The sequence below is a fragment of the Uloborus diversus genome, chromosome 8 (genome assembly GCF_026930045.1).
Source record: "Uloborus diversus isolate 005 chromosome 8, Udiv.v.3.1, whole genome shotgun sequence".
NCBI classification, from domain to species: Eukaryota; Metazoa; Arthropoda; class Arachnida; order Araneae; family Uloboridae; genus Uloborus; species Uloborus diversus.
The window spans coordinates 129,909,576-129,923,599 of record NC_072738.1 but is presented as its reverse complement, the minus strand read 5'-3'; the positions used below and the strand labels follow the sequence as shown (position 1 = coordinate 129,923,599).

At 30.5% G+C, this 14,024-nt stretch overlaps 1 protein-coding gene across 1 annotated transcript; it reads left to right on the top strand.

The window, feature by feature from the left end:
• Positions 1-822: 822 nt before the first annotated feature.
• LOC129227765 (sodium- and chloride-dependent GABA transporter ine-like) lies at positions 823-13,997 on the top strand. The gene is made up of 7 exons (XM_054862371.1): positions 823-886; positions 5,449-5,561; positions 6,637-6,777; positions 8,694-8,793; positions 10,661-10,761; positions 11,652-11,825; positions 12,541-13,997. The coding sequence occupies exons 2-7, from the start codon at positions 5,493-5,495 to the stop codon at positions 12,748-12,750; spliced, it is 795 nt and encodes a 264-aa protein (XP_054718346.1). The 5' UTR covers positions 823-886; positions 5,449-5,492; the 3' UTR covers positions 12,751-13,997.
• Positions 13,998-14,024: the final 27 nt, after the last annotated feature.

Below are 14,024 nucleotides of genomic sequence, written 5' to 3'. Positions count from 1 at the left end.
TTCGTTGCAATCGTTTTAACCCCCAGAGAGAAATTCTTATGCGGGAGCTGAGGAAGTTGTCTGTTTCTTGGCCTCCTGTTCTTTCTGCTCTGGTTCAGAGTGTCGAGACTTTTTCTCTTTTTAAACGTTTTATTTATTCAGATGTTTGACCTTTTTGTATGTGTGTGTTTTTTTTTTTTTCTTCTCTATTCGTTGTTAATTGTTTGTATGCTGTGCTCATTTTATTTTGTGTATTTTGTACTGTTGTGCCTCTTACTTTCGGGCCCTATGTGATACTATGTGGTGCATAGGGAGTTTCTTTTTGTGTCTAATAAAAAAAAAAAATATTTGTACTAATTTAGTTTGAACAGGGCCTGGACATTGCATGAGTGCAACACAAAACACTGATGGATGCTTCCTACAGGTCAGGTAAAGCCTTTCTGGTAACAGTTACAGTCAGATCGATTGCAAATTAAGTTAAAAAGTCACAGAAATTAGAATCATGTTTAGGATTGTGTAAAGCCGAGAGAGTTGGGTATAAATAAAGTTGATTCCTGGGAACAGGAGCAATTTGTAGAAACAAGAAACTCAATGAGAATTGCAACTCGTGCTTGAGAAAAATATAATTTGAATTCAAGATGCCGATATTCAAATTATTAATTTTGTGTATTTGGTTTGATCAGTTGCTGAACATGTAGGTTATGTTTCAAAATATTTTAAGTCTTTCTACTATACTGATTTTTCTGCAAACTCATGTGTACCTGTGTTTTTTTTTTTTTCAGGGATACAATTATCTTAACGCTGGTTACATTACTAACTGTTTTGCTAATTGGGTGCGTGACTTTTGCTACAATAGGACATCTTGCTGAAAAGTTAAGGAAACCTTTTTGGAAAGTTCTAAATGATGGTATGTATTCCAAACTTTTAAACTGATAAAATGAATTGAACTGGAGTGAAATTTACACTGAATGTAGAGAATGAAATTTTTATAAACATATATAATATATAGCATATCATTATGCATTAATGTAGAAAACAAACTATAGCTTTTTATCACTGCACAGTTTTTAAACTGCACAATTGAAAAACTGCCTTCAAACTTTAAAAAGCACTTTATTGTACAGAAAGGCATGTTGTAGAATAACCAAAATCGTGTTAATCAAATAGTAAGTTGTTAAAATAATTCAATAGTAATTTTTTATAGTACAAAATGGTACTTTTGTAGAATGTTAAAATAATTAGACAATCTATATAAATAAAACAAAGATATATGTGTGTGTATGTTCCCTATATGAATCCACAGTTTACGTCTGATCTCGACCAAATGTGTCAAGGAGGTACTTGGGCCCCCGAGAAAGAACGTAGGGGGTTTTTCAAACGCCAAAAAAAAAAAAAAGAGAACCGATCGAATTTTCATTTTAGGACCCAAAAAATGGTATTGAATGGCTCTTTCTACCCAAAATAATTATAAGATCAGTTCGATTTTGGCGCCATTCGAAGGCGCGCGAAAGACACCCACAGAATTAAAAATTAAAAAGCACTTCTAAGCCTAATAGAACAGAAATTTTAAATCGAAAAAGTATCGTTTGCACGTTTTTATTTTAAATTATTGTTCAGAAGGTTGCCACGTCTTTTCTTCTCGGCTATGACTAAATAAAATTTTGTTTTCGTTTTGAGGTAAAAATTTCCCTTTTTGAACATTATTTGGCAATTTATCTTTCTTTTTTTTAAATTTTAGTTGTATTTATGGAGGATTGCGTTTAATTTTTTCGAAAACTTTTGATTTGCCGTTTTTTTTTCTTTGAGAATGATTATTTTGACAGGATGAAATTTAGTTTTTATTCTTCTAATTGAAGCCTGATTGTTGAACATACGTTACTTGACGTAATTTTTATTTTCGAGGTAGACCGTGCAAAGTTGGGCAATGCAGCTAGTGAAGAATAAAAAACAAAGACTTACTATTACCTAATTTTATTACCTTAGCAGGTAACAAATATTAAACAAGTTTGACATTTTTCATGAGAAGGTTTTTGACATAATGGGTTAATTCATGGTTAAAATCGAATAAAACCATTACATGTCAAAAACCTAACAACTCTGTTAGTCCTAATACTAGTTTTGAAGTAGAAAAAATTGCCTATCACTGCATAAAAGTTGTTATGAAAACTCTTTTGAGAATAATCATTAACATTATTCTTAAAACTTCTAACAAGTAGCTTTCCCCCTACAATTAGTGATTTAGAAATTTTTATAAAGATTATGACAGTGTACCTTACACAGTAATAAAATATAAAACAATGTTGTTATTTTTTAAAAATTCTTAAGATTATTTCTATAAGCTTAGTTCACAATAAAAAGTATGAAATAATGTAAGTATATGATTTCTTAATTTCAACTTTAAAAATTTGCAGTTAATCTTATATCTTTACATTAAGGTTAATTCTAAAGCGGCAAACACATTTTAAATAAAAAATATGAGAGAAGAAATAGGTGGCATATAGGGACATGGAAAACGATAATTTTATCCTGCACGTCACGCCTCATATATTTCATTAAAAATAATAATTTAAAATAATGATACAAAATTTTATTGCATATCAAATTACAAATGAATGTGTGATTCCTTAAGCAAAAGGTTTCATCATTACTTTTTAATGAAACACATGAACCGTCACATTCGGGAAAAAGTGCCTACTTTTTATGAAATAGCCCAATACATAATTTTTCCAATAGTTTAAACTCTAGTTTCTCAACAACTATGATATGTTTCTCTTACAATGGAACCTTTGCTCCCAAAATCTACAATTTATTTTAACATTAATATATTAACAGAGCAAAAAAATAAACTAATTCATAAGCAAGTTACAAGAGGTTGACTTTGGACATCCTGCAAGTGACACATGCAAATAAATTAAATTTTAAACAACGAAACTATTTAAAAATATAACTATGTCAGGAGTATCTTTGTATCAAATGAAAAGATTAAAAAAATTGCCTACCCCTGTTTAATTAAAATATTAAGAAAAATGACAAAATGTTAATGAAATTTAAGCATCTTTTTGTCTTGCACGTGAAGGTGGAATGGCCCTATCTTTCAGTTCTACTACAATTTTTGAGTGTTGTAATTAAGAAATCATACAATTATTTTATTTCATACTTTTTAGTGCAAACCAAGCTTGTAGAATATACAGTCAATTAGCGATAACTCAAATTTAAAGGGACTGACGAAAAACTTCGACTTATCCAGGGATGATTGTGAGTTCATCAAAAAATCCCTGAAAGTTTCAAGGCGAGAAGGGGGGGGGTAATCTTTGGCCCCTATTACTTAAGTGCACCTTTGCCATAGTATTAAATAGTTCTGAGTCAAAATATTGTGTGTACATTTGATTAAATTTTTAATGGGTTGCAAAGTTACTTTTGAGCTGGTGTTATACAAATTATCTTGACATTTGTCCATCTTAAGGCTCTTGCAGGTATATTTGATGAGTATTATATAATTTAAAAAGAAAAAATCGGAGGTGGGGAGATAAATGCATAACAAAAAAAACATAATTCCGGTATTTTCGAACATAAAAATACCAGAAATACGTCCGAAAATACCGGAGCACAATCACCCCTGCTTATCGGAAGTTCGACATAGCACTAGTTATGATTTTCGACATTTTGATATTAAAAACCATCGAATATTTTAATAAATATGTACATATAACAAACACAAATACAGACCTTAAATATTTCTAAGTACAATATGCACAGCTTAATCAAAGGTATTGAGATAAAAAAATCAAAAGCATGGTTTTGATTTCGAAACTGCTGGAACCACTTGAATAGAGCTGATTCTACTTCAGGAAAGGTGCATGTCTTCAAATTCGGATTCATGGATTCTACCGCTTTAGAAGTTTATCTTTTTCTTTTAATATAATTTACAGAGTACTTACTTAGACATCTTTAATAGTAAAGAAAACTTACTCTGTTCCTCAGGAGCTTATCAGCAAATGATCGAACTAAAGAATGAAGGGGAACGCATCTTAACTTAGGTTAGCCTTTGAATAAAGGTACACTCGACTTGACTACTTCATGACTTAAAAGCAAATTCATAGTCCAGCAACATGTCAAAGTGTAAACAGTACAGTACAACAAAAGAAAACAAGCTAAATCATTTCCCCACATGTATCTCCTTTATCGCACATTGGCTCAACAGGTGCTCTTCTTGCTTTAGAGGTCTATTGTACAGAGATTGCAAATGTGAAGGTGAATTAATTTTTCTCTCAAAGTCACTTCTTTCTTTTTTTTTCATTCTTACGAAATAAATTTCAAGTCATCCTTGAAAAAACTTCGAGTTAAAGGAAATTAACTTCGAGATATTGAGAATAATTAGCATGGAATTAAAGACAAAGGGGTCAGAACTTGATAAAAACTTCAAGTTATAGTAATATTCGAGTTATCGGTAATTGACTGTATATACAGTTGAACTCAGTTAATATGAAATGTCAAAACACCATGAATTTGTTCGTATTAGCCGTTATTTGTAACAACCATGAATGAGTGATACTGTGGGGAGAAAAACTAAGAAATGCTTATCTATGTTTAAAAAATATTACAACTATTACACATGTAATCTAACTATTAGTACATTCAGAAAAAAAATAACTAACTTCTTACAAATGAATACGTTTTTGAAAAATATTGAATAAGGAAGACAATCGCGGAAAAGGAGATGAACAGTTTTACCTCTAAGTAAATTGAAATGTCCACAGGTAAACAAATGTGTGGCCTTTATTTTTTCTGTAAAATATTTAATGTTTTCATCTCGATACACTATTTTACTTCTACTACCTAACAAAATGATGAATATTTTTTAAAAACTAAAATTACAGTATTCAACCATGAACATTTTAAATAATGAGGTTAGAAATTTTTGTTCGTCTTAGCCGAGACTTTTAATTTAATGTACGTGTTATGCGTGAAATTTTAATGTAATTAGATAGCAAATCAAACTTAACGAACAAAATGTTCGTTTTAGCCATGATTTCATATTAAACGCTATCATATTAAAAGAGTTCAACTGTATATTATTTTAAAGTTTTTCTGTTTTGAAATTTATTTGAGACATAACTTTTTGAAATTTAAAACATATTTATCTGTTACCTATCCTTCTTAGTCTTGTATGAAAGTCTTCTATTAAATTAATGAAAGAGCACAAGACTTGTGGCATGAATGTCAACTGAAAAATGGATCTGTGAACATTCTTGAGAGTGATATGCCATGTTCAAGAGTTGTTATTTAATGAATGTTGATTTCCCATTATTGCAATAAGGAACACTTGATTCTTCCGAAATCCTGGTTGTTGTACAAATAAAAGTCTAGGGAGGGGATTGCTCTTATTGATGACATACAATTCATTTCATTTTTACAATGTTATAAATTAAAATAATTAATTCTGGCTTGTCTTTTTCCTTCTTTTTACAGATCCAGGAAATGTTTTTGTTATTTATTCAGTTGCTATAGGAACTATGCCTTTTCCTTCCTGTTGGGGTGCTCTATTTTTCTTAACGCTCTTATGCTTAGGCTTGGATTCTGAGGTATAAAATGATGTAAATTTGATTATGTAATAAAAAAGTCAAAATCATGACCTTTATCTATGATAATTATCACTATTAAAAACTTATTACCCTCCCTACGTTTTCCCTTATTGTTTTAAATTATCAATGTGTTTCTCTAAGAATTGTCCATGTTCAAACAAATTTCTCTTAGAAAGAACAAAATACATTAAAATACTGTCATCAAATTCAGTGCCACTTCTTTTAAATTATATATATATATGCCATTAGTTTGAAACTTAAGAAATGTGACATGGTGATGTCTGGGTGTTGTGAGAACGAGGTTTGAATCTGAACGAATAATAAAAAAGGAATCCAAAAATTCATAAATGCCCAATTAAGACGTCAGCTATGTTATAACAATATGTACAGAAGAATGAAAAGGTGTCACTTTGAAAATCATAGGCGTGCGCACAGGGGTCACCAGGGCTACTGTGGTAACCCCATTAGCACATAGAAATGAAAGTTAATACGAATGTGGCTAAAATGTTACATTATTGGGTTCATTAATTTCTTACCTCATAGGATTTAAAAATGCTTTTTTACTCACAATATTTGAAAATTTTCCTTAAGCGAGCAGGTATGAGAGCCTTTCTAAGCGTAATTTCAGCCTCCCGGTGCAGCGGTACCCCCATTTCTGAAGCCCTGTGCATGCCTCTGCTGAAAATCTAATTTAATGTGGTATGAATTTCCAGCAAAAATGGGATTTATATGTGTTTCAAATTACCAAGAACTTCCTCGAAGATCCTGGTAAAGTAAAAATTGAAATTTGGGTTTTCATTAAAAGCTTGTGCCTTGCTATGTTTGATTTGTGCAATTGAGAATTGCTTTTTGTCTGTTTTATTTTTTAATTTTTCTTATATCACTATTTGTTTAAAAAATTCGTAATCATTCTTATTTGTTCGTTTTTGTTTTCACTGATTTTTATGAATAGCCATGTGAATTTTATTAGCCAATATTAGAACTAAATTAGAATGTTTAAAACATTGAATTAAATTTTAACGATGTCTAACACAGATGTCTAACAGATTAAATTTTAATGATGTCTTCTTTTCAGATAAAATTGGTGGCAACTTTAATATCTGCTTTAAAAGAAGCGTATACATACTATATAAAACAGAGATTTCAAGGGCATTCTATGTTTTTAGCTGTGATATGTGGTTTTTGTTTTGTTGCTTCAATACCTTATTTGACTCAGGTAATTATTTTTCTTAACTACTAACACATTTTAAGGTTGTCTTTTTTAAGCATACATTTTTTTTTTGTTTTGTTTAGCTGATAAAATGCTTTATCCCTTAATATTTTCAGCTGTGGTAATGTTTTTTCAAGTTTGAACACAATTGTTAGAAAATTATACTTTGACATTTTTCTTCCATATACAGAAAACAAAATGATTGAATAAATCTATTTTATGCCAACAGTAATGTCAAGCTAATTATTTATTTTTGTACAGAAAAATAGATTTTTTAGGTCTGGTAATTTTGTTATTCTTCCCTCAGATTTAGCTTTCCTTCATGTTGCAGCATTGCTCATTCCTCAAGTAAATGTTTGTAATAAATATACAGTTAAATATTCAGTTCTTCTGGCAACCCATCGTAAGCAGTCACCCCCCAATGTTAAAATTTGCATGTAATATAAATTATTATGTTATATTCGTTTTTTATAAAAATTGTTTGAATTTAAATTTAAAAATTTCAAATCAGTTTTAGATAATTTAGTTGGCCGTTGTGTTAATAATTTAATCTCTAATTCTGTACCAGAGCTGATAAAAGTGGTCAAATTATCATTCGTAACAAATCATCTCATGTTGCTGAAACTTGAAAATTTTCCTGATAAGGAGTTACAAGTTATTACTTCTAGAGCCAAGTTGGTTCAGTTAGTTGGATTAAATGATAAATGCTCTCTCATCCACTGTTAAATTATTCTACTAACCTACCCTTTCTACTCCTGTTCTCCCTTATTTATTATTTTTTGAGTTTTTGTTGCTCATAGTTCTATAGTTGGGGGGGGAGGGGGGCGAGAACTCGCTAAAAGAAAAGGTGGTTTGAAACCAGTTTACATTATACTAATCTTATTTTTATTACAATTAAAAATCAAATATTTCAGGGACCGGCATCTCCCCTCCCCCAGCTGCAGCAATGGTTGCTGGTTTAGAGGCTCATTTACAGGGTGCATGCACTTGTGGTTAAAAAAAATTCTCTGACTTTTCCAGGTTGTTTTTTTAGAAAATTTCAGGTTACTTGCTCCATTTAAAATTAAGTTCAAATAGCAATATTTTCAATATAATTAAAATTGTTTAAAGTACCAGTGCAGAAGAACTGAAACTTTTCCTCTTAGATTAAAAAAAAAATGTATAAAATCTTGATTTTTTCTTTTTTTCTCCCAAAATTTTAAGTTTTTTTAACACTTAGTTCAAAACGGTTTTAATTGGTTTACTACTTGTCGAAAACAAAGTACTTTCAACTTATTTTAGCGTTTCTTCGATGTCAGGTGTCATGCGTAATAAAAGCGTTTTGCTGTAGTTGCGCAGCAACCTTTTAGAATCTGCTTTTGGTTTACAATACTTTTTATTTTCTTATTAGTATATAACACAAAACATATTGAGCAAAATACAAAGCTATTTTTCAGTATAAATATGATTAACTTGTTGCATCGATCAGCATACCATATAATGCATAATAAAAATCAACATCTGCCAATTATAGGATAATCATCAGAGTTTTTTTTCCTTGCGCATATGAAAGGATGCTTATATTAAAATTAAAAATTTTCTTTTCTAGAAAATAATTAACTTTTAAAAATTCATAATTTGTTGCACATTTTATGCTACTTTTTATAGTTTACATTGAGATAAACATCCAATTCTGTTTTTGGAAGTTTACGTCTACTTCCATAGTGCAAACGACCAAATATGGCGACTAAGTGAAAAATTTAAGATAATAAGTAGACTTTTGAATTTGTAGCATAAAAGTAGTTATAAATAATTAAAAATCCTTAAAAAACAGTAGTTGTTAAATCTTTTCTTAAATAGGTTATCTGAAACTTGCAAACAATTTTTTAAATGAAATTTGAACTTCTTGGAAATATAAAAATATTTGTTCTCAACTCTTACAGGCTGGGATATTTTTCTTCCAACTTATTGATCATTACATTGCAGTTATTGCTACATGTGTTGTTGCATTACTTGAAGTTAGTACCCTCAGTTGGCTCTATGGTAAGACTGAATTGCATATATTTTTTAAAAAGAATTGATTTTCAAGTATATTCTCAAAGTAACGGCGGGTGAAAAGCAAGAATCTTATCAAGATACAGGAAGATAAAACTCTCTCTCAAACTGTAATGCTGAAATAATGCTCACAGTAGGAAGTGACTCAATCTACTATAAAATGTAATGTGTGCAAGATACTATACTTGAAAATAAATTGAACTCTCTAACGGCTAGGAAAACTAGAAGCCTATGCTGGAAATATACATAAGTGAACAGCATAGCAAGAAGTTTTTTACATGTGGGCAGAGGATCTTTGTAACACATTTAAGCTAGAAATGTAACATGTTTTTAAACGAACTATTTGACTTAACACTCTACTTGCTAATGCTCGTGAATCCCTAAGTATTGCTTCACCATCTTAAGCAATTCACAATGAAATAAATCATCTGCTTGGAAGAAACTAGAGTAAAATACTCATTGATGGAAACTAAATGAAAATCCTGCTCTTTTTCCAATAGAAAAAATTTCAATAAAAGAGCTCATTGTAATTAGAAGTTCATGTAAATCAGCTTTATAACAAACAGGACATGGTAATTAGAAGAAAATCCTCCTCTCACTAGAAGAGAAAAAAGTACTTGATTACAATATGCATAACAAAATTGTTTTCAAAAAAACTTTGAAGAGCACCCCTCCCCTAGGGTTCAAACTAATTTGTGCAAAATTTCAATTTTGCTACGAAATGTCACAGCTAAGGTATTCCTGAGTATAACAAAGTACCACTGAAAAGTAATTTCCAAGTTGTGATCTTCAGTAACATTTTGCTCTTTAGCTCTGTGCTTAAATCAAGTTTAACCTAGGGTTTTTGTTAAATTAACAATCCTTATATCTCCTGCTCTAATTGGTTGAGAAAACAAGAACCAACTTCATCTTGTACAGAAAAAAATCACTTTAAAATGACATAGAATGTTTAGATGTGTGGAAAATCTTTTATCCCCTTAATAGGCAATTTATGTAAAATTCTAGCTTAAAAACTTACCCAATTTCTTTGAAAAAATGTTTTTTAAATATATCGTCACCTCAGAGCAACGGTAACACATCTAATCCCAGGAATAAAAGTAAGATATCCTACTGTTGCTTTGAGGCAACAATATAGAAATAACATATTGTAATTAACCTTTATATATACAAATTTTTTTTAGACTAGACGAAGTGTTTGTATACAGAATTTAAAAAAAAAAATGTTCTTTGAAAATGCAACTCACGTATTCTGTACGCTTCTGCTAAGAAGTTCCTTGTGGCCTCAAAAAAACTTGTACAGCAATAAATTGCAGTTTCTGTGGTTCATTCACATTTTTTATATATATTTATCTGGCTTGAGTCATTGACACGCATTTTTTCTCAGTTGACTTTTTTAAGTGCATGTTAAAATTATTTGAGAACTTGAATAAAGTTAGAAAAATGAATCATTGAGCTTAAAAGAAGTAAGTCTTTACTATTACTTATATAGGAATGTTAAACAAAGAACAAGAAAGCATCAAAAGAATTTTCCAAAAAAAGGGTTAACACATATGACAAAAAATATTCAAACACTAGTTTGCAGTTAAGTTGCTTCTGGTAAAACAGTAACGAATGACTGAGACAAGTGGTGAACAATATATGTCAAAAAAATAAATAAATAAATATGTTTCAATATATGTCAAATATTACTTTTTTTTGAAAAATTCCACTCTAACATGTGTTTTGAATAGTTGCATTAAAAAAAAAAAAATTAAATTAGCAAGTGTAAATTATAACTCCTTAGTATATGCTTAAATGATTCTTTATTTAATTGCAAAGTTGTGAATTGTTATTAATTTTTGATATCTTGAATTAGGTGCGAGTAATCTTTCTTCTTGCATACGGCAAATGACCGGAAAGAGTCCATCCTATTTTTATCAGTTTTCGTGGATGATATTAAGTCCCCTTACTATATTGGTAAGAACATAGTTGTTGAATTTTCAATATTGATTTACTTAAAATATGAAACTATGAGGGCTGTTCAATAAGTAATAAGACTAAATTTATAAAAAATACAGAATAACTTTAATCGTCATAATTTACATGTTTTTTTAAAGAATAACTTTTGCGGGACTAAATGCATTTATACCAACGTTCTGTCCACGTCTTAAAAACTTGTGAATTTTAAGTTTGTGAGAGCTATTTCAAAGTCGCCTCCGAAGAGTTTAGACATGCTTTGTTGCTTTTAAAATGTTTGCCTTGTAATGGTTTCTTAAATTGAGGAAACAGCCGGAAATGACTGATGTAAAATAATTCTGAGATCCCTTTGATAATAGCAGCAGTGTTAATCATTGTCTCTGTGATGGACGTTGAAAGTTGTCCTTCAGGTTCAATATGTTCCATATTTTGCCTGCTTTCCTTGACAGCTTTATGCCAGCAAAAAGTACTGATTCTAAACATTGCTTCATTCTTGAAACTTCAGGTATCATATCAAAGATCTCCGATGCTGATTTTTGCTGATGGAAACAAACTTTAATCGCATAACTTTGTTCCAATGACATTTCCATTTTTACAACTGGCTGCGTCTTGTAGGAGCCCGCCAACAGGCTTCACTTCAAACACTTGATACTCAGGAACATGAATCTGTACGGGCCAACTATCGGTAGGTTTTGTTAATACAGACAACAGACGTTTCTCATGCCACAGGAATTAAAATTTCTACGAGTGGTTTCGTGGCATTAAGATTAGTCTTATTACTTATTGAACAGCCTACATATACTGATACCTTATTGCCATTTATGAATGTGTTATACATAATGCACAGATAGGAAACTGCATTTGAATTCTCATATTCCCTTTAATTGCAGGCAACATTGATTTACAGCTTGATAAAAATGAGCGGAACTGTAGTTAGAAAAGGCTACCGCTATCCTCCTTGGGCACATGTAATGGGATGGATTTTAGTTGGTCTTACTCTTTGTTGGATTCCATTCCTTGCAATTGCAGCATATAGAAAGACTCCAAAATCACATTTAGTTAGTGTAAGTGTTAAAAATTGATCTACGTAATTTATGTTTAGCCTTGTTTAATTGTTCTAAATATAAAATTACTCTTAAGTACTGTAATTTTCAAAAAGATTTTCCAATACTTTAAGAATATTTACTTTATTGTAGTTTCAGAAACCAGTTTCTAACCAGGGTTGGTAACACAATATAACACAAATAGTGTAATAATGAAAAAAAATTGAAATAGGTAGCATTTGAAACAGCAGACCAAACTTTTTTGTGACACAAAAAGTAATTTGCTCTTGATCCCTATTATCAAAATATGAGACCTTAAAAGTCTGCCGAAATTTTGCCATTTAGAATGGTTTCTACTGAAAAACTCTTAATTCTTCAATAAAAGTAAGTTATTAATTTATTATTGATTGTAAAAACTTTGTTCAGTCCAGGGGTGCAAGTGGACTCAAGAACAATTTTCTAAAGATAGTGCAAGTTTTTAGAAGCTCTCTCCCCCGTAAAAACTCTTCAAATATGTGTAGAAAAATCAGTGGAATCATTAAAAAAAAAAAAGGTTTTTTTTTTCTTTTAAATACAATTTTTTAGTTTTAGAATGTTACCAGTCCAAAATTTTTGGAAATGTCGGATCATAAACACCCCTGGTTCAGTCACTAAAATCATTGAGCTACTTCAAATAAAATTAACACTTCCTACAAAGTATTTCATGTCCCTAATTACTTTTCATGTTTTTTTGTAGAGATTAACTGCTGCAATCCAGCCTCGGATACGAAGTCAGTCTGAATCCATGTGGGAACCAAAACCAGTTATTATACTTAATGGATCAACAGTTACAGCTTCAGAATTTCCTGATTATAAGCTGCCAGAATTGCCAACAGTACCAAATTCAGTACAAACATATGTAGAAAAACACTCAGCTTTGCGTCAAAATGCCGAAAGTGCCTTTTAAGTGTAATTTATGGGTATGCTTTTAAATTTCAGTGATTGCATTTTTTATGTATTTATTTTAAGTTTTTATACCTAAAGATGTGGTTTTAGATGTTTTTAGAAATGCTATTAGCAATGAGAGATGTTTTAGATTATTTATAGCTTTGTTTACATAGAGTTACTTAGTTAAAATATCCAACAGCTAATCATATAAAATCCTGCAATGTTATGAAGAAAAAGTCAAAAAATATTATTGACATAATGAAATATTATGACCAATTCATGCAATAGATATTAATTAGCTACTCAAAGAAATAGTTGTTAGTCATAAAAATAAAATAAAGGTTAGCTGTAGTTAAATGATGGTGTCAAACATCTCATCATATATTGCCAAAAGGCTGGTTGCTAAATATTATTTTACTTTATCAATTAATAACCTCAATTCTAATTAAAAAAAAATAGGTCTTGTCTGTGGCTGTCTCATGTCCAGGAGACCCCATAACACTACAGCCTTGAAATTTGGTACAGAATTAGTTCGGACTATTCCCAGTGATGACCAGCTTGGAGCGTTTTAAATGATTAGTTTTTTGAAATTAATATTTTAAGCTGAAGCATTGTATGAAATGCCTAATTAGAGGCAAAGGAATCTTTCATGAATTAAATTTTCGTGAACACTCCTATTTAAATGATTTAAATTCTGTAGAAATAATAGTTCTGCTTGAAATACAGTCTGAAAATTCGTACACAAATTAGCAATATTTGATACCCCATCATTCCTGTACCCAGTGGCGTAGCTATGGAGGGGCAGTCAGCCTCGGGCGGTACTTTCACTTTTGATGCGAAAAAATTTAACACTTTGTTCTTCTGGATTTCTCAGCATTATATTGTTAGTTTTTTCTCTTCCTTCATCTGAAGCTACTGACTGAGAGCGGCGTCACATTTTTTGGGAAGAGCAACCGAACCTTCCTATCCCTTAACGTCACCAAACAGCTAAAAAGTGCAGTTTTAGGCCTTGAGTCTCGAAACATTTCCAAGGGATAACACCCACTCCATCTTCTTACATCTCATCTACATGATTTTCAAATAGTCCAATAAGTAGTGGCATAAGTTGAGCAACAGGTACATCTTTAATCTAATGTTGCAAAAATGTTTATGTATTGACACTATAAGTTATAATGGTTCTTTAAATCTGTGATAAATATGTTATGTATATAAGTGTATTTAGAAGCATTTATATTTTAAGTGTTTCCTATCAATAAAATGTTTCAATTTGTGTGATTGAAATGATTTCATGAG